This window comes from Paramisgurnus dabryanus, chromosome 1, assembly GCF_030506205.2.
Source record: "Paramisgurnus dabryanus chromosome 1, PD_genome_1.1, whole genome shotgun sequence".
Lineage (NCBI taxonomy): Eukaryota > Metazoa > Chordata > Actinopteri > Cypriniformes > Cobitidae > Paramisgurnus > Paramisgurnus dabryanus.
In genome coordinates, this window is record NC_133337.1 from 40594078 (window position 1) to 40614013 (window position 19936).

The 19936-nt window shown below is 36.7% G+C and overlaps 1 protein-coding gene across 4 annotated transcripts in view; it reads left to right on the forward strand.

Moving 5' to 3' along the window:
- The window catches only part of dock1 (dedicator of cytokinesis 1), a 286009-nt gene that overhangs the window by 181621 nt on the left and 84452 nt on the right, over positions 1–19936 (forward strand). For all 4 annotated transcript variants that reach the window (XM_065260710.2, XM_065260711.2, XM_065260712.2 and 1 more), the window contains exons 28-29: positions 12515–12616; positions 13475–13569. In XM_065260710.2, the coding sequence (XP_065116782.1) occupies positions 12515–12616; positions 13475–13569 (197 nt within the window). The remainder of the gene's footprint in view (positions 1–12514; positions 12617–13474; positions 13570–19936) is intronic.

Below are 19936 nucleotides of genomic sequence, written 5' to 3' on the forward strand. Positions count from 1 at the left end.
ACGTTTTAAAACCGGAAGTATTGCCCTATGGCAAGCTGCTGCATGTCCGTGTCTGTTTTAAAGATCGCTCTGAATGGGATCTCTCTGAAAAGTCTGTCACAAAAATTGAATTATTTTTGCTTTTTGCTCAAAATATGGTGTTTTTGCAAAAACCTACCCATATTCAAAAGCTGATTGCAAAAGAACCACTAAAGGTAGGATGAAACGTTTTTTTTTTTGTTTGAAAGCAGAGGGTCTGTTCTTTCATTTGGTATATTGTATGTTTATTTATTTAAAGAAGAACATTTTCTGGAAGGCATTAAACTTTGGTGAAAATCATGAAAAACGCTGGCGCTGGCTGGCAACTTTTTTTAAAAACGCTGGCGGTGAAAGAGTTAAGAAATGTATAAGATTGAGTCAGAGTTGCAATTTTAAACTTTGAGGATCATGTTATCATGCAACTCACCTATTACTGTGCGTTCACACCAGACGCGGAAGAGTCGGAAAAAATGTGCTATTCGCGCTTAGTTGAACACTTGAACATTTTGAGTTTAGTCGCTGTGAAATTCTAGTCATTCGAGACATTCATGTGTAAATTTGCATCATGGGAGGGGCTTATATAGCTCAAATTGAGTTAATTCACTCACTTTCTTCCAAAACTTTTAATTTCTGTAAAAGTACAAAGATGATGATGATGATGTTTGTCCTCCATTGTTGTTTTTCTGCCTCTGCTCGCTTCCTGTAATCACGTCACTGCTAGAGCAAGCTCCTGATTAGTTAATGTGGCGTGAAAATCCGTTAAAGTTCAGATTTCTCAACTCGCGGGGATCACTTGGCAACACTCAATTCACGCCATTTGCGCTTAACCTGCTGCAGAATGCCTATTCTCATCTTTGCATTGACTTAACATGTAAATTACTCGCGCTTGCCGCCTTTTCCGTGTCTGGTGTGAACGCACCATTACTGTTGCTTAGTAGAGTTTAATGAATTTAGGAACATTGAATATTCTCTTGCTTTTTTCTCCTTGTTTTCTCCTTGAAACATCATAATGTGAATGAAATCCTAGTGTCAGGTTAAAGGTTCTCGTGCGGCATGTGCTTTCACTTTTCTAAGTGACTGAACCTTTTCCCACTCATCATGTTGGATGACAAACGGTCCCAAACTCAGACAGTGCCTCAACAGATTGTCATAAATATGAGGCAGCACTCATAGCTGAAGACCTTCAAACATTAGTTTTTTCTGATAGCAGCTCTAAAATGCCAGAACTGAAGTGTAATCAGAAGTTGAACTTCTTCCAGCAAATAAACAGATTTCAATCCATCATAGCTGACAGTGTTGTGAACTGTTGTATGTGGTGGTGTTGTTGAGCAAAACACCATCTCACACCTGAGTCTTTCTGGGGTGTTTATTGAGACAACAGCTCAAGTTTACTGGCATCTGAAACTAAATCTTGAAGTTTGTATACTTATTTGTTTCAGGATTTACTAGTGCACTTTTTAAAATATGTAAATTGGGAGTTCTCGCTCTGTACCCTCTTAACTCCTTCCCCGGCAGGCATCTTTTGTGATTTTTACAAAAGTTTCACAAAATACTTTCCAGGGAAATTTTCATCCTATCTTTATTTGTTCTCTTTTTATAACCTCTTAAATATATGGGTAGGTTTCTTTAAAATTACCACATTTTGAGCAAAAAGCTGAAATAATTGCATTTTTGGAAAGGAATTTAGTTAGAGATTAGATTCAGAATGATTATCAAAACACACATGGAGTTTAAAATGAATAAAAAAAAAATTTACTTCACTTTTTTATAAATTTGGGTGATTGGGAATTCATCCAGTGGATAATAGTTGAATTACAGATTACCGTAAGGAAAGTGTCATTGGCCGGGAAATGTTTTCTCTTATTGACGAGAAAACTTGTCAGTGGCAGGGAAAGAGTTAAAAAAAGAGTTCAAATGATTTGGAACGTTCACATTTTTACCGGTACAGTATTGCTATGAAAAAATATAAACCTAAACATCTAAATTTTAACATTTTAAAAATGTTCCTTTTTAAAGGTTGGTCTGTAGTTTTTTGTAATTTTCAGGTACCGAAGCTAAATAAAATAATTACATTTAAAATAATACTGCGAATACTGTGAATAAGTCAAAATCAAGAATGCATTTTTATTTGTATTTTTCTTTTTTGATTAACATTAGAAACAGAGAGCATCATGTACTGTCCCTTTAAAAGTGCACGGATCCAATATACAGTACAATGATGCGTTCTCAGGTACCGAAATTTGGCACCCTTTGATTTAATGTGAATTGGTCCTCTGTAGTACCACGGTGGTCCTCGGTGCTCCAAAAGTACTGGGTTTGGTACTATGATTGGGTAGTTCCGCTTCTGATTCCGATCCCATTATAGACGGTTTCAGCAGAAACAACATAAACAAGCGGCTGTCGTGGTCTGCACGTAACTTCCGGTAAACTCCGCTAAGAATAAATAACAACAAAGTTCTTTAAACGTAGTTTATTTATATAACAAGCAAAAAACCAACAACACATAGATTACCTGTGAAACCATAACATTTGTTATTTTCGAGGAGGCATTTGTTCAAGAGATCAGTTTAGCAACTAGTCAGACCATTAAAAAAAAAAAAACTGGAAGTAAACTTTGGATCCAGACGTGTATCGCGTCAGCGCACGTGCGTCCGATGAAACCGTCTTTAATAAAATAATAATAAAAAATAATAAACAGTACTTAAAGGATAATTCCGGTATTTAACACTTTGAGTCTCATTTCTGGTTTGTTTTGGATGAACTACAGTGATGGACACTGACATTTTGACAATGGGTCGTGTCTTGACTTTTTGCCTCGTTTAGAAGCGTCTCTTGACTGCTTCTGATTTCAATCCGTGTTATTTGCTATAGTGGAACTATTTTTTCAGATACCTCACAACCGCGTATATACTTCCGCTCTATATTTGTTAGCACACTCGACGACCACTTTTCCATACAACTACGCTCAGTGTCTAGCGTATATACAGTCACAATCGACCTCAACTTCAAACCTAAGGGTGGTCACTGAGCCATCAAATATGGGAAAAATTTATTCTGAGAGAAACCGAGCGAAAAAACTACAACCACATGTAAACAGACCCTTTTCCGTTTCCCGGCGGCGGAGTGATATATCAGCGAGCAATGAGTCTTCCAAGAGAAGTCAATGGAATTTTACAAATAAAACACGACAGAAACTGTATTTCGCTACACAACTTGTTTTTAATCATCAACGAACACCACAAACCACTCGTGAGTAGCACAGATTTGAAAATGAACGTTAAGTGTTGTTTTAATGACATGTTTGTGCATGACCCTTGACTTCCATTTCAAAAAGTCAAGACACGACCCATTGTCAAAATTTCAGTGTCCATCACTGTAGTTCATCCAAAACAAACCAGAAATGAGACTCAAAGTGTTAAATACCAGAATTATCCTTTAAACGATTACATTTGTGTTTATTAATCACTATCAAGATATTTTAAATGGAGCATTTAAATTGATGTACATTTAAAGTCTTAAAGGTTACCATACAGTATATTGGCTATGTCAGTGGTTTTCAAACTTTTTTAGGAGCGACCCTAATTAAAAAAAATAAAAATTATGCGACCCACACTCTATCCCCCCCCCCACCCCCCCCCCCCCCCTTAGTAGCATGAAGCAGGGCGGGGCCGAAAGCCGTCATAGTGGAGTGAGCCCAGTGAAACGTGCACACGCGCATCTGTATGTATTACCTAATGAGCAAACCCGACACCAGACACAAATTCACGGATGGGCATTTCATTTTTTCAGGGGGCACAAATGAGATCAACCTCACTGCAATTCATAATATCATTAATTATGAAAAAGGGCAAAAAACGAGGAAGAACTGACATACGCAACACAACGGAGGAGTCTTAAAGATTGGACCTAGCTTATACTGAAGCAGTCTAAAAACACGTCGCAGGGCTCTACATCAACACTTGTCCGCTTATCAGGGACAAGTAACGTTAGATTAAAACGCCAATAACAATCACCAAAACACGCTAATGATTCTGCATCCTTTCTCAATGACAACCGAAAGTGCATAATGTAATAACGCTAAGTTAAACAAATAAGCGCAGCAAACACAAAGTGGGTTAAACATACTGCGGTAAAAATGTGAAGTTTTTAATAACATGATACAGTTAAGCAGCATCACATCACGGTTGAAAATGTGACAGATTTCATGACAGATCACTAAACAAGTAATTAATATAAAGCCACTTACATTTTAGACGCAATGTTGACTGTTTTTGTGGTTTCAGCAGCGAAAATAGTTCAAAGATAACAGCACAACCATAACGTGTCAGTCTTACTGCAAAACTCTACCGTGTCGTAACGGTGGCGCTTTGCTTAGCAAACAACTAAACATTTCCGCGCTCACTTTCGACAAACCAATCAAATACATTAAAAATATATATTTTGTTAAATCAGACCAAACACATTTTTATTTTTATTTAGGAGTTTTTATTTCCCCTTGCATCATTTAAAAAATGGCTGTGACCCCGTGCGCAATTTAATCTGCTGTCTATGAATTTAATACAGTAAGCTGCGCACGCACATGGATCATGTGACACAGTGGTGGAGTATTTTTTTATTTAGTGTATTTAAAAGATATTTTACTGTGCTTTTATTCAAGTATGTTGTAATTATTATAGTTTTTATAATAAAATTGAATAAATTATTTTAGTAACATTTTTTGAAATCTTTCTGGCGAGTGGCGACCCAGTTTTTAATTTCCGCGACCCACCGGAGGGTCGCGACCCAGGGTTTGAAAACCACTGGGCTATGTCACTCTGCAAAATGCTCTAATTTGGTTTTACATAATAATTTTTCACCCTTTAAACAAACTACCTGGTTATGATTGGCTACCATGTGGCGAGATTTCCAAAAGCACTCGTTTATTTAGATTTGCGTTTGACGTTTGATAATTTTCCAGGCTTTTCCTGCTGCAGCAGACATCTGATCACCAGACAGATGCTGGAGCTCCAGATGTTTCTGTGTCCTCATTTCTCTTCATGTGGGTTTTCTCTCTCTTTCTCTCTCTCGGCTGACAGAGATTTTGTAGCTCTATTTGTAACTGACAGAGCCATTATTTAATTAGTGTGATTTAGCTGTAAATGAACAAGCTTCACTGCTGTAATAAAAGCAAGTCGACCTGAAGCCACAGAACTAAACCAATTTAAACGTGACTGATGTTCAGAGACTCCTGCGTCTTCACCGACCACAAAAAAACACAGAGTGAATCCTGATCGTATCTGGACCGAGAATACATCATACTGTATATCATACACTATGCAAAAAAAGTGTGCCTGGTAGATATTGCATAACTGAAAGGTTTTTTTTGCTTTTAGACATGCTTTGATGTCATCATAATGTTAATGGACTCCAGAAAGATGTAGTTAAACAGGAAAGAAGACTCAATTTGGCAAACATCCCATCTTTTACTAAAACTGTATAGTACTGTGTGTGTTATCAAGACATCATTTCATAATAACGTACAGTAAGTCGATACTTTTATCTAAGTGGTGTGGGAATTCAAGTCCCTCTGTTATGTAAAGGCTTCATTTGTATTCATGTTTGGTGTTTCACTCATTATGTAAACGGTGATCCGTCCAGACGTCCAGAATTGAATCAGATCCAGGCTGTGTTATAAATGACATCACTAAGGATTTCTCTGCATCTGAAGTCATGGGGAACTCTTCAGCAGAATCTCCTTCTTTCTCTCTCACTTTTATTTGATCAACCTCCTTAAGAAAACAGTTTCCATAGCAACGGCCCAAGGAGAACAACAGGGATAAAGGAAAGATATGAACCTTAGAAGCAGCTCTATCTATCTATCTATCTATCTATCTATCTATCTATCTATCTATCTATCTATCTATCTATCTATCTATCTATCTATCTATCTATCTATCTATCTATCTATCTATCTATCTATCTATCTATCTATCTATCTATCTATCTATCTATCTATCTATCTATCTATCTATCTCTTTCTTTTTAAGCTTACTGTCTACTGAACAAGGTAAAGAGAAAGTGAGGAAATCTCTAAACTTAAACAATCACAGGATAATGGAGATTTTTGAACATAAGAGTTTTTTTCTATTGTTAAGGCCTTCAAGACTGAGTTCAGTGGCATTCAAGTTTCAAACTAAATCACATGATTTCCGTTTGCAGAATAGACACCGCAAATCTGCAAATGAAAGACAAGCATCCGAAATGATGACATGGTTACAAAAGCTAAAAAAAAGTATCCGATTAGACGTCTTCATGGGTCCACTAAGATCAGAAATCCCAAGGTCCGACCCGAGACCCGAGCGGGTTCAGGTCTAAAAGTTTCAAGTGTGCCTGAGACACAGATCGGGTATGATAACAGTGCCGTCGGGTCTCGGGTAATGTAAAATGAATGTGCTTTTGCAAAACAATTTTAAATGCACATTTTAGCGGATCATATTAGGAAAATAGATGGAGCAGCGGACCAAATTGGATGCGAGGCCAACCAGGTTTCTTTCTGTCTGATTGGTGCGTGCGGGGAGGCAGACTGTACACCTCGGTGCCGTTTACATTTGTGTACAGTCGGGTTAAAAAAATGCCACTCAGGTCTAATTTTCTCAGGTTTGTCTGGGGTTGGGTTTTTTCTTGGTAATAAGTGATACGGGTAATTTTGGATCGAGTACATTTCTTTGGACCTGAGAAAGACCTCTTGATCTGATATCCGTGCATCAGTCTTTCGAACGTTTATAACTGCTGGTTTACGACTGATTGGAAGTCAGTGTTGACTCATGATTTCATCCAGTTCACGCTGACCTGTCAACATCCCTATTTCCTTCTGATGTAATAATAAGATATGACCTCTGCAATTTGTCTTTGTATCCTTTGTGAGTCTCACTATAGTTTTGCAGGATTGATTTGCTCTTCTGTGAAACATAATTATTGTGATTAAAATGTCTTTGTAAGAGATGTTTCATAGGAAAATCCTGGCAGACATTTTGGTCCATTTAAGGAACAAGTATCTGATGAAACCTCAACTTATTGCTTTGTATTTTTATTATTTAGTAAAGGATGGTGTTCCTGGGACCTCTACGGGGTGTCATTGAGGTTCTATGGCACACAAGTCAAACACAAGGCCATGATATACGTTTTATATGAAATAAAAAATACCAAATTTTGAGCAAAAAGCTAAGATAATTTCATTTCTGTTTTTTCTTAATTGATGAGTTAAAGCAACACTATGTAGTTTTTTTTACCTTTAAATAATGTCTCTAAAATTATTTCAGTGATAGAACAACTTTTAACTGGACAAATTGTGCTGTTGCTGCAACCTGAGCAGCCTCCTAGCTGCTACAAGCACACTCTGAAAGTGGCGGTGGAGGGTAGGAAACACAGCCCCGCCCCTCCCCCTGCCTGCAGAAGAGTGTCTGATACCAGGCACTGTTGCGCTTTTCAACCACATGGAGGAGCTGTAAGTCATTTTTACATGGAAACTACATAGTGTTGCTTTAACTCGTCAATGGTGGGGAATAATTCCTGACCCTAAAGAAAAATGTTTGATTTTGTGTATTTTATTGCTCATGCGATCTTGAACATGTTGAAAAAAAATAGAATTTGCAGGCATGAAAATCCCTCACCTTGAAATTCGGCGTTTTGAAGCCAAAAAAGGTGACCCACGTGAATCGTATAGATTCGATGAGAAAACATTTTGGGGGGTATGCGCGCGTTGTTTGTAGACTCGCCCTTTGCCTTCATACAACATGTATCCCAGACATTAGGTTTGTTTGAGATCATGCTGCGCTGCATTGTTCAACCCATGACTCAAAAACCATAATGTAGTTCATTCAACCAGTACTGTATTGTAAAATAAATTCATTGTAAATTATATGTAGGGCTTCAGGTCCACCGTATTCCAAGGCCAATTTAAAATTGTATGGCCTTGCGACTGATAGTCAGATTATGGCAAAATAAAATTATTGCAGATGTAAAATAGTATGGGAATGCTACTTGTTACAGCTTTCCATATTTATCAACCCATTTAATTAATCATGATTTATTTTACTAGTAATATGTTTACATTTAAAATTTACAATCTAAATTGTCCGTCAGAAAAAAAATTGAAATAATGGTCATGATGTATTTTTTTGCTTATGTTATGGTGTGCATTTTGTTTCTGCGTTGATGTTGGGTTCCTTCCTTCTTTTTTTTGCCCTTGGCCAATCACATGCCTGAATTTGAAGGGACAGCAGATGACCGGGATGTTTCTCATTAATTGTCACAATGAGACACACGTGGATGTAAGTAGGCTACTTAAGTACGCCATACAGCTTATGATGGGAAAAGGAAATGATCTAGTAACATCAGGTGTAAAAACATCTGCCACATTTTTTCAAAAAGAAAAAAGACAAAATGAATCTGTAAAGTCAAGATATTTAATTAATAATGAAATCCTTGCGGCATAAAAGCATTTTAGAGAGAAAATGATAAATATAAGGTGATGTTGAACAAACAAAGTCTGTAGCATTTTCTTTCCTTAGGTAAATTACTATACTCATTAGCGTTTATTTGCAAAGAAAAGTTAATTAATGGTTTTATTTATTACTGTCTTCATGTTCATTTTAAGAGGACATATTCAAGTAGGTAAATTCAGTTCTTTACATATGAGCAGTTTGTGGCCTAGGTGTATTTAAGTTTGTATGGTAAATGTTGGCATGATAGCGTTTGGCCCTCATAAGGGGAAGTTTTTCTGATCCAGCCCTCAGCCTAAATGGTTTTGACACCCCTGTTCTAAAGGGGGTCCCCAGAAAATTTCAAAGAAAGGAAATTTGTATAAATATAGTTTATGTCTCAAACAAGCCTTTGTCCTGTTTACTCCCTGACGAAGGCTTGTTTGCCGAAACGCGTTGGATTTACCATGTCCGTAGTTTTTAATTAGGTTTATTATGATCAAACCGTATCAATAAAGGCTTTTTAACTTTTTTAAGAGAGTGCCTTGGAGTTTTTTGGGTTTGTTATACTACAATTTTCCTATCCAAAGAGCACCTCGACCTCAGCGTATTTTTTGAGTCTGGGAAGCGCTCCTTTTTTGATATTTTTTGTCTTATTTTGAGTTAGTTTGTGTCTCGTTGAAACAACCCAGCTCTGGTTTATTCATAACCCAACGGTTGGGTTTGTCTTTATTTGTCTCAACATAAAACTACCCAACATTTTAAAAGTGCATGTTAATACATCCAGCACTACTATAAGTGTAGACAATTATATTCATTTTACATAACAATATATAAATTAGGGGGGTCCTTCACAAAAGGTTCATCATAACTGGGGGTCCTTGGCATCAGAAAGTTGGGCTATTTTGGACACAGTACTTATTGTGTTTATTTTTGGTAGTATTTGAAGCTTTATAGATGCAATTAATTTGAAGGTTTGTTGTATTAAAGGGCTTTAAAATTCCTGAAAATAATATTCATGAAATTTATGATGTAGAAAATTATATAGTGGGCTTAATTGGATAAAAGTCTATATAGTTTTATTTTGACCTTGTTGCTTTTATAGTCTTTGTGTGTGTGTGTGGTCAGCACAGTTTAAAGTCATTAGAGGGGAAGTGTTGTGTATCATTATGAGTCCTGTTCAAACTCATTGCCGCTGATATAATTCTCAGTAAATATAAATATTTGCTATCGAACAACATTAGCAGAACCACGGGCCGTTAAGCTCTGTTTACACCTGACATTGTGCTTTAACAAGCTGTGAAGAAAAAAACTCTTTCTATAAATCCTGTTTAAACAGCCTCAAAAGTATTGACACCCGTCAGCGTTTTGCTCTTCTTTGTGTTTATAAACTGAGAAAGCGTTTCATGTTGCTTTTAATCATAAATATTTCACAGAAGAAGAGTTTGGTAGATTGGAAATAATATTCTGCTGGGTATTTTCTGTGTAAGGTAAGGAGAGTCAGGTGATGAATATCTCTGTTATGAGTTATGTAGGGCAGATGTAATTTCTCCCGAAAATCAACACAAAGCCGTCACACTTTCAAAGTGCGAAGCTTCCTATTCCTGTCAGTCGGGTGTTCTTGTTTTATCTTGTGGAAATTTCCTACCATCTTTTTTTAGATTTCTTTAGGACTGATTGTGCAAATGAAGACCTTTATGTATCATGTTAATTAAGTTTTGTGATTTTTATTATTTCTTTTTTTTGCCAGGAATTGCTACAGTATGTTACTTAGATTTTTACACTGTAAAAAAATATTTGCTGCCTTAATTTATTTTTGTTAATCAACTTGGATATACAAGTCATTTTAAAGGTGGTGTCTGTACATTTTAGCGGCATCTACTGGTGAGATTGCGAAGTGCAACCCCTCAATTTCAATTTTTTTTACAGTGCACATTTCAAACACAGAGGTAATTCAAATTGCTTTAAAAAAGAATAGGTCAAATGTTTTAGTAAAACTTTATAAAGTCTCAGTCATTATTAATATTAGTTAATGAATTAGTTAAGATGAAATTGCATTGAACAATATAGTTTGGACAGTATTGATACGTCTTTGTTAATGTTGGTTAATACAATACGAATGCAATTGTTTATTGTTTATTCAATGTACTTTAGCTAACAGCATTGTAATAGTTAAGCTTCCAATGTTGTCAGCAATAGCAGTAAATGTGAAGGAATTATGTTTTTAGTTTTGCTTAATTTTTGTCACGTTCTGTCACCATAATTTTCTTCAAGTTGCATTTTTCAAGTTTTATTCTCACTTTAACTCTCCTTATTTCAATGTTACATAAATGACATTTGAATTCCAAGTAAGATCCTCAGCACATAATCCTGACATTTTCTAATAAGCTGCCCTGATTTCCATCTCACCACTTATATGAAGTGTTTAGATGTTGTGTTTCGGTTTTATTTCTCAGTATTTGGTTTATGTTTCCAGTATGTTGAAAAGTGGAATGTATCATTAGAACCCCACTGTGTGTCTCATACTGCTGTAATCAGATGGAGAAAATATTGATGTCAATCACACAGCACCAAATCATTTGTGTCATCAGTCGTTTTGTGAAATATGGGTATCATTTTATTTCGATGCTCCTCTTTGACATTCTGTTTATTATCAGAAACATTTCACCAACAATAACCGTCATTAGAGTTTTAGTAGACGGTCTGCCAACACTTTATTCTGATGGTCCTCAAACAGACATTTGACAGATTTTAAGTAACTTGTACTACTAACTATAACTCTTAAAGGTACAGTGTGTAATTTTAGAAGGATCTTTTGACAGAAATGCAAAATAATATACAAAGCTATATTATCAGTGGTGCATAAAGACCTTTCATAATGAACCGTTAAGTTTTTATTACCTTAGAATGAGACGTTTTTATTTACATATATCGAGGATCCCCTTACATGGAAGTCGCCATTTTGTTCTGCCATGTTTCTACAGAAACCCTTAATGGACAAACTTTTTTTACTAAGTTGTCTCCGATGACATGTTTGTCTGGTTGTGGCTACCGTAGTTTCTCTATGTGATTAAAAAACGAGGGGTAAGCAGTGGACTGAGCCATTGGTTGCATTTTACCAGCACCTCACCACTAGATGCCGCTAAAATTTACACACTGCACCTTTAAGCTAAAGAGCCGTTCACATTGCAACAATAACAATATTAGCGTCCACACCACCGAACGATAACTTTATGCTAATTCGCTTGTGAGGCACAGTACTCGTGCAAATCATTTACCTTCAATGGTATTAACGAATATTGCATATTTCCTTTAATTAAAACGCTTGTAATTGTTCACATGTCATTAAATTTTTAAATATCCTGTGTTTGTTGCTTTTACACAGTCAGCAGATGTCCTGAACATGCCGTTGATTCACTCTAAACAGTGAATTTAGTAGTTTGTGTAATCTAATATCTTACCTTTTGGCGTAGTAGTAGTATAAAAAGCATTACATAGCCAATTTCACAGCAACTGCATCAGTGCCGGATACATGAGGTCATTTTATGTTTCACTTTATGTTAAAGAGCTTCTCCTCCATGTCATCTGTCATTTCAAATGAATGTGCATTTGAACTTCAAATAGATTTGATTGACTGTCAATGGCCATCAGTTGAAAAAAAACGCTCAGAAAGTGATCCCAACAATATCGTTCATTGCATTTTTATTGTTATAGTTATGGTGTGAACTCTTATATGGTGTGAAGTTATAATGTGAACGGCCCTTAACAGTCTGTTAATATTCAATTAATAGGTAACAGAATGTGAAAAGAGGACCTTGAAAATAAACTGCATCTAAAATATGTTTTGTTTCAGAAAAGTTTTCTAGCGAGGCATACTTCTGCTAAGAGTAATCGTGTGTCAGTGTTTATTTTGTTCGGTGACACTTTTATAGCAGCTCTTTGGTCGTGACAGTCATTAGCTGTTCAGTTTATGATTGATGGAGGCTCCGGACGTTCTACCTTTTACTGATGATCTCTCTCTCTCTTTTTCAATGCAGGGCAGTTTTGTAGCGTGTATGACGGGCACTTTGCGGCAGATGGACGATTATCACTACACACATCTCATCAGCACTTTTGGAAAGATGCGCTCGGATGTGGTGGTGAGTTTGTGAAATAAAACTTTGTGCTTCCAGATGTGTGTCCAAGTGTCAGTGAACAATGACGAATATGACCATGAATAACAAAACTTTGGATTTAGTTAGTACTACAGGAGGAATTAAAAGCAGCGTAGGTATAACAGTAATGCTTATGGTAACAAAATGGTCATTCACATAAGAATCTGAAAATTAAAAGCTGTGAAATTTGAGATGTTAACATTTTTGTATTTTGAGGAAAGGGTTCTTAATCTGCCCAGTTTTATGGTTGTGACATAAAATTTTTATGGTTAAATGTATGCCGTACGCTAGATAGAAAAGTATTGACTTTTATTGTTAAGGGATCATATAATAATGTAATGTGCCACAAAACCAACTACTATAAGTGAATTTTGCAGTGTCTTCTTTGAAATTTCTCTGAAAACTCATTTTCTCTGCACTAAATGGCAGTGCCGTGTTTGGATAGTGCAGATTAAGGGGCGGTATTATTATAATAAGAGCTCCTTATGACATCATAAGGAGAGCCAAATTTCAACTACCTATTTTTTCACGTGCTTGCAGAGAATGGTTTACCAAAACTAAGTTACTGGGTTGATCTTTTTCACATTTTCTAGGTTGATAGAAGCACTGGGAACCCAATTATAGGGCTTAAACATGGACAAAGTCAGATTTTCATGCCATGGCCCCTTTAATGATTACTAAATGCCAGAGAACCTGATATACAAATAAATATATGCATGATATACGAGTAAAGTTTGGGAAAGTCCTGGTTCTTGGAGGAACAGATGTAGACTTCATCTTAGATTTGATTCCTTCTGCTGTCCTGTTCTTTGATTCATCTGAAACACTGCTGATGTCTTTCAGGATTTCCTCATGGAGACATTCATTATGTTTAAGGATCTCATTGGAAAAAATGTCTATCCTGCCGACTGGGTCATAATGAACATGATGCAGAATAAGTAAGTAATGTATGATCACACACCTTTCATGTATTTTCTTGTGAGAAATCCTATTTATACAACTCAAACCCTTAAACATTTTTGTCATCATAAAAAATGTTTAAACGTAGGTTATATGAGAAAACATGGTATGAAGACATCTGCAACATTTCTTACTTGGTTTCTCTTTCTCTATGCACATTGCTGTTGTTTAGAAACTGCAGTAAAAAGGAGCTTTTATAAGATTTTTTTTCTTATTTTTTTCAATCAATGAAAACAGTGCTGTGTAGGTCTCTCTCTCTTTCTGTTTTATTTATGCCTCTCTTCTCCTCTCCTTCACCAAACAGTACCCTTCATGACAGTAGAGATCAAGGTTTAAGGTGCTTTTACAGGTAGAAGGATGTCAGAAACGAGCTTCAGGTGGAAACTTTAAAGTCTTGCCTGTGTCCCCTGATCTGAATGAATGCTCTTTTAACCAGACGCAGTAAAGCAAACAGTAGCATTATGGTGGAGACTGCTGAACAAAACTCAACTTTACAATTATGTTTGTATTTCTAAATATTTGCTTATGCATTAGTTAAGATAAATTAGCAACGGACAATACTTCAGAAAAGCAATGCTTGTGGTGTAGCAGACTGTCAATATTGAATTACTGTAATATATGGTGAGATAATGTGATCTCTCTTACATGCCTGAAATAATATCTAAGTGTGTGTGAGATTATCACTTTATTTTTAGTGTCTTTTTCTCACATTGTGATTTGAATAGGATGCAGATGAGATTGAATAATGTGTCTGCACTGATATATCAGTTAAAAACAAATAATTTATGAGCATAAAATCTTTTTGATCTTCATGTGTTTGAGCAGTGATGTGTGCTTGTGTTAGCTTAATTTTACTAATTGTCATCACACACACACAAACACTTGTGCGTGATGTTTCAGCGTTTTTAAAAAGTTGCCTGTCAGCGCCAGCATTATTTATAAACATACAATGGGCCCTATTTTAACGATCTGAAACGCAAGTGCGAAGCGCAACGAGCAAGTGAGTTTGTGGGCGGATCTTGGGCGCTGTTACTATTTTCCCGGCGGGCGCAAATCAATAAGGGATTGGTCTGAAGTAGGTTCATTATTCATAGGTGTGGTTTGGGCGTAACGTCAAATAAACCAATCAGAACGCTTTCCAACATTCCCTTTAAACGCAAGGGCGCAAGTTCCATGGCGGGTTGCTATTATTATGACGGATTTACCAGGCGCACGCCAGGAGCAGTTCACAGCCGAGGAGACCGACGTTCTTGTAAATTCCAAGCTTGCCAGCATAAATCGGGCACGCCGTGTAACGGGAGGTGGATCTGCCTACACATGACCTGACGCCAGCAGAGGACATCGCTGCGTCCACCCTCACCGCTGAAAGGGTTTGGGGGCTTTGAAATCGGACCCAAGAAACGCAACCAAGGTCCAACCCCAAAGTACACTTACAAATCAAGTTCATATACATTAAGGTTTCTTATGAAAACATTTTAATTATTATTTACATAAAATAAACGTAATACAGCCACACAACAAACTTATGAAAATATTTTTATTTTGCATGAGAATTTTTTAACGCAGCCACACAATAAATAAAAACTATCACCACAATGCTCACCACTATGATTTCCCTCATCTCGTGTATTAATATTTTTTAGTGTAACAATTTATGATTTGCAAAAATAACTGTTGGATCTGTGTAGATTAGATAAGCAAAGTGTGTGCGCGTTGTGCACGCTATACATTATGGTCAAGCATGCGCCCTTAAAATAGCATAATGAACCACGCACAACGCGCCAATGACTTTAAACTTTTTTTTTCTGGTCAGTGGCGCAATTGTTTTTTGAAACTGCAAAATAGCATCAGGGATGGTTTGCGCCGAAACACGCCTCCTTTTTTGCGCTGAACCGCCCAGGGAGCGCAAGTTCATTCCCTAGTTTGCCGACGTGCATCTGTGGAGGGAAAAACCCGCTGTGCGCCGGTGCAAAATACGAATGATACATGCGTCACTGACAAAGTCAATTGCGCTGGCTGCAAAATAGGGCCCAATATGTCAAATGAAAGAACAGAAATTCTGCTTTCAATCAAACAAAAAAAGTTTCATCTTACCTTCGGTTGTTATCTTTTTATCACCACTCAAATATGGAGGTTTCTTAAAGCTGAGATAAGTGCATTTTTGTGAAAGACTTCTGATAGAAATCCGATTTGGAGCGATGATCAAAACATATACTGAGTTGAACTGTTTTTTAAGTCGGGTAAAAACTCGTCATTGGCAGGAAAGAGTTCTGTGATTGGTTCCCTATTTCAGGGACAAAATAGGTCCATGGTTTTCATGCTAGACTTGCAGCGTGAATGAATTTGCGCGCAAGGCAGCATGGGAAAGCCATGCAATCATTTGGCTGTATTTAATAATGGCATTTGACATAAAATATGTGTAGATTGCATACTATAAGTGTCAATTTATACTTTTGCGTTGGCTACATGTCAGTTTTCACAGCCCTATCAAACAGCATACAAAACATATAAAACGCAGACATTCCACCTTCGTGCCGAAAGACTTTTTTGCAAACTGAGTTGTTGTTAATCTCTTTTCAACTTGGTCAATCTTTGTTAAATTTTTGGAGAGGTGTGCAGCATTTTTATAAAAAATCTTTGTGCTCAGATAATGAAAGAAAGTCATATACATCTGGGATGATGTATTTTTTAGATTTTTTATGTTTATTTCTCTCAATTCTGGTCATTTCTGGTGTTTGTGTATCTTCTAAAAATTAGCACTCAAAGCTCAAAATCATTTTGGGTTTTAATAAACATCCCACATTAAATGTATTTCTCTGCAAGGCCTGGGGTGCTTTTGCCATAAGCTGCACATTTTTACGAATGTAATAGGCTTTATGCCCAGCCGCACTACTTCCTGAACTTCAGCCAGCTCCTTTTTCCATTTCCTGTCTGCCATTATTGGACAAACTGATTAAACCAGGTGTGTCTGATTATTGTTGTTGTGACTACTGAGGTCAGGCACACCTGGATTAATCAGTTTTTTGTGACTACTGAGGTCAGGCACACCTGGATTAATCAGTTTGTCCAATAATGGCAGACAGGAAACAAGGAGCTGGCTGAAGTTCAAGAAGTAGTGCAGCTGGGCATAATGCCTATTGTGATGTTAAAGTTAGCAGTGCATTATTAAGTGCGTCTCTGCCCCTTCTAAAATCTGTGAACGTTCCTGATTTATCCTCCAGAGATTCCCTTTTGTGGTTTCAGCATTTCATGTCCTTATAAAACTCTAAACTTGCACTTTCACGTGCGACCCGGAGGACAGCGTGTCTTTTTGATACCGGCTGATTCTCCATCTTGTTTCTTCAGTTTCTCTGTTGTTTTGTAAGGTTGTTTTGACCTTTCTCAAGAACGAACCTTTTTCAAACTGAGAGCGGCGCTCGATTCAGGCGGCGTGACTCAATTTGCACACGATGGCATTTGTTTTGCTGGCCAGCTGCTTGATGTTGTGTTCCTCTCTTGTGTGGAGTCTCTTGTGATTCAGAAAGCAGAAAATATAACAAAAAGAAGCTCAAATAAAAGCGAGTGCAAGATCTCCCTCGAGATGTTTTGTTCTGTTTGCGGTGCAGGTAATGCTGATGAGTGAATCATGAGGTTTCAAGTGTTTTGATCTGGATGTTCAGTCACAACAAGTTTCATACATTAGGGTTTCAACAGTGCTTTTCAAACTTTTTGGAGTGCCCCCCGCATCCCTTTGCGGCCCCACAAAGAAAATTCATGACGTAAAGAAGTGCTTAAACAACGTATATTAAATTGAAATGTTTCAATTCTCTTTGCACCATCTTGCGCCCCGTACCCCAGTTTGGAAACCACTGCATTCAAAAGATATTATAAGGAAGGTTTGGTAATGCCATTCAAAAACGTTAGTTAATAAAGGGATAGTTCAGCAAAAAAATGAAAACTAAGGGTGGTTCTAAACCTGTATGGTTTTGTTATTTTGTTGGAAACCAAATATATTTTGATAAATGATGGTAAGCACACAGTTGACGGTACCCATTGTCTTTATTTTTCCTACTGTGGGAGTCAATGAGTACCATCAACTCCGTTGTTATAATCATTTATCAAAATATCTTCTTTTAACAGAATAGAAAACACTTTTTAGTGAGGAAGTGATGACAGAATTTTCATTTTTGGGTGAAGTATCCCTTTAATGGAGTGTGTTTTTTTATGTATTGCTGTTAATGTGTCTGTCCACCTCTAAACAGTTATTTATAATGTACATAAATGTTGCATTTTATTTAATCATATTTTAAATGATTTATTGATTCTTTTATATTCTATTAAGTGAAACAGAAGGGGTTCACAGTATATTTGAATGATTCATCTATGAATTCAAATGTGTTTTAATGAAATCCTTTTAGGAACCATCAATCACTGTAAAGGTCACAGATATGTTTTATACAGATATATTTAAACCTCTTCCGGACGTTCATGCTTTAAAGAACAATTTTGATGATGGATTTATCTCTTTGAAGCACATCCTGTGTGTTGGAATGACCGGTTACGCAATCATGCCCATGGGCTGCATGTTGGCTGAACGTCTGATGCATACGGCACACTTAACTTTGGATTAAGCCATTGGTTTCCAGTGAGTAGTGTTAAGGGCCGATTATACTTTTTTTTTTCTGCGTCCGGCTCACGCGCACACACGTCCGAGCAGCTTTCCAAGTATACTCCACGCGGTTACACGGATAGTGTGTGTGCAAATTTGTACATGTTGTGCTTAATGTCTGTTGTTTGAGGTGACAGAGAAACGTATGATATCTGTGCTGATGAACAGTATGTGCTGTTATTCAGGTAGCTATAAATGTGAACTTGCATAATGCACTTTACAATAATCTGAATATTTGCTCACTGATGGACAGTTAAAGTGCACTGAAAACTTCTGTATCTCCTCTATAGTCACATTGTGAAATAATTCACCTGTAGTGATAAGAGGGTTTAATAGCTTAGATGACAATCTTATTATGAGCCGAAGATCTTTCTGGAAGTGTGTAGTCTTCCTTTAACAGCTCGGTAAAATGTCCTCACATCTGAGAATTATATCAACCTTTAGGGCTTTTGCAGGTGACTTTATCTGCACGCGAGTATCAAATCATCTGAGATATTAAAAAACCAAACACACTTAATCTCTGAAGCTCTTGTGGTTATCAGCAGTCATCACAATATTCATTTTCCGTAAGATTAGTTATCTGTTTCCTTCAGACCTCTTAAAAAAAAGAAAACTTCTTGTCTTGGCTTTAGGTCTTATTTTTCAAAGTTTTTGTGTTGTGAGTTTTGCACGTTCAACATTGAATTGTGTAATTGTGTAACCGTGCTGCTTTGAGTCCAAAACACATCATAAACCAAATTCACATTGACTATAAATTTGGCAGACAAACTAAAAATATTGACAGAGTTTGATCAGTTAGTGTGCCTACAGTATGTTAACAGCATGAATGGGTTTTAAACAATATGTATCGATCTGTAATTGTGTATGTGGTCTCTCCAGCAGCTGGACTGAGCAGTTCCTCGCGTAGATACAATATCTTGAGAAAAGAAATGTGAGGAAATGTATAATATATTAGCTTTCCGTCTCTGTCTGCAATGCAGCTTTTTTTCTTGTCTTCAGTAGATTTCTGTCCTTCCTTTTCTCCATCTCTGATGTGCTTTGCCTCTGTGAGAGCCCATCTTTATTAGAAATGGCAGAGAAATAAGTTTATTTCATCAGCCCTTTTCACAAAGACATTTTGGAAACTGTAACTGTGCTGTAACTGTAATCAAGAGATGAATTTTTTTCTACATTGTAAGTTTGCTTACTATTAGTAATAATGCTCTCAAGAAACCATTTTTTCTGATTTTGAAACTTGAGTTGTGTGTTGTTTTTAAGTGTTCGACCTCTATCTTGTATTTGTGACCTCAGAAAAATCGTATCATTGTTTTGTCCCACAGGTAAAGGTCAGGTAATCTGACGGCCTCATGCTGTGTGTTTTTCGCCCATTGCCGTTTGTTTTATATGGTATTTGAGAGCGAGTAAGGCCAAATTGGCAGGAAAGCCGGCGTCTAGAATGCATTTAGAAAGAGTTTGGAGTCATGAGCTTAAGGTGAGAAGTCAATATCATCAAATGTCATATTTACTCTGGTACAGATATCAAATAAATATGTGATATTAATTATTTCATGTTTGTTCATATTTATTTAATACTCTTTTGAAGTAGTTCTTGATTCTTGTTAAATTATTTCTGATGGCTGTATATTTACGTCAACACTTGAGGACGGCACTGTTCATCACAGCTGTGTTTTTTTAGACTTCAGAGAACTAGAGAACCA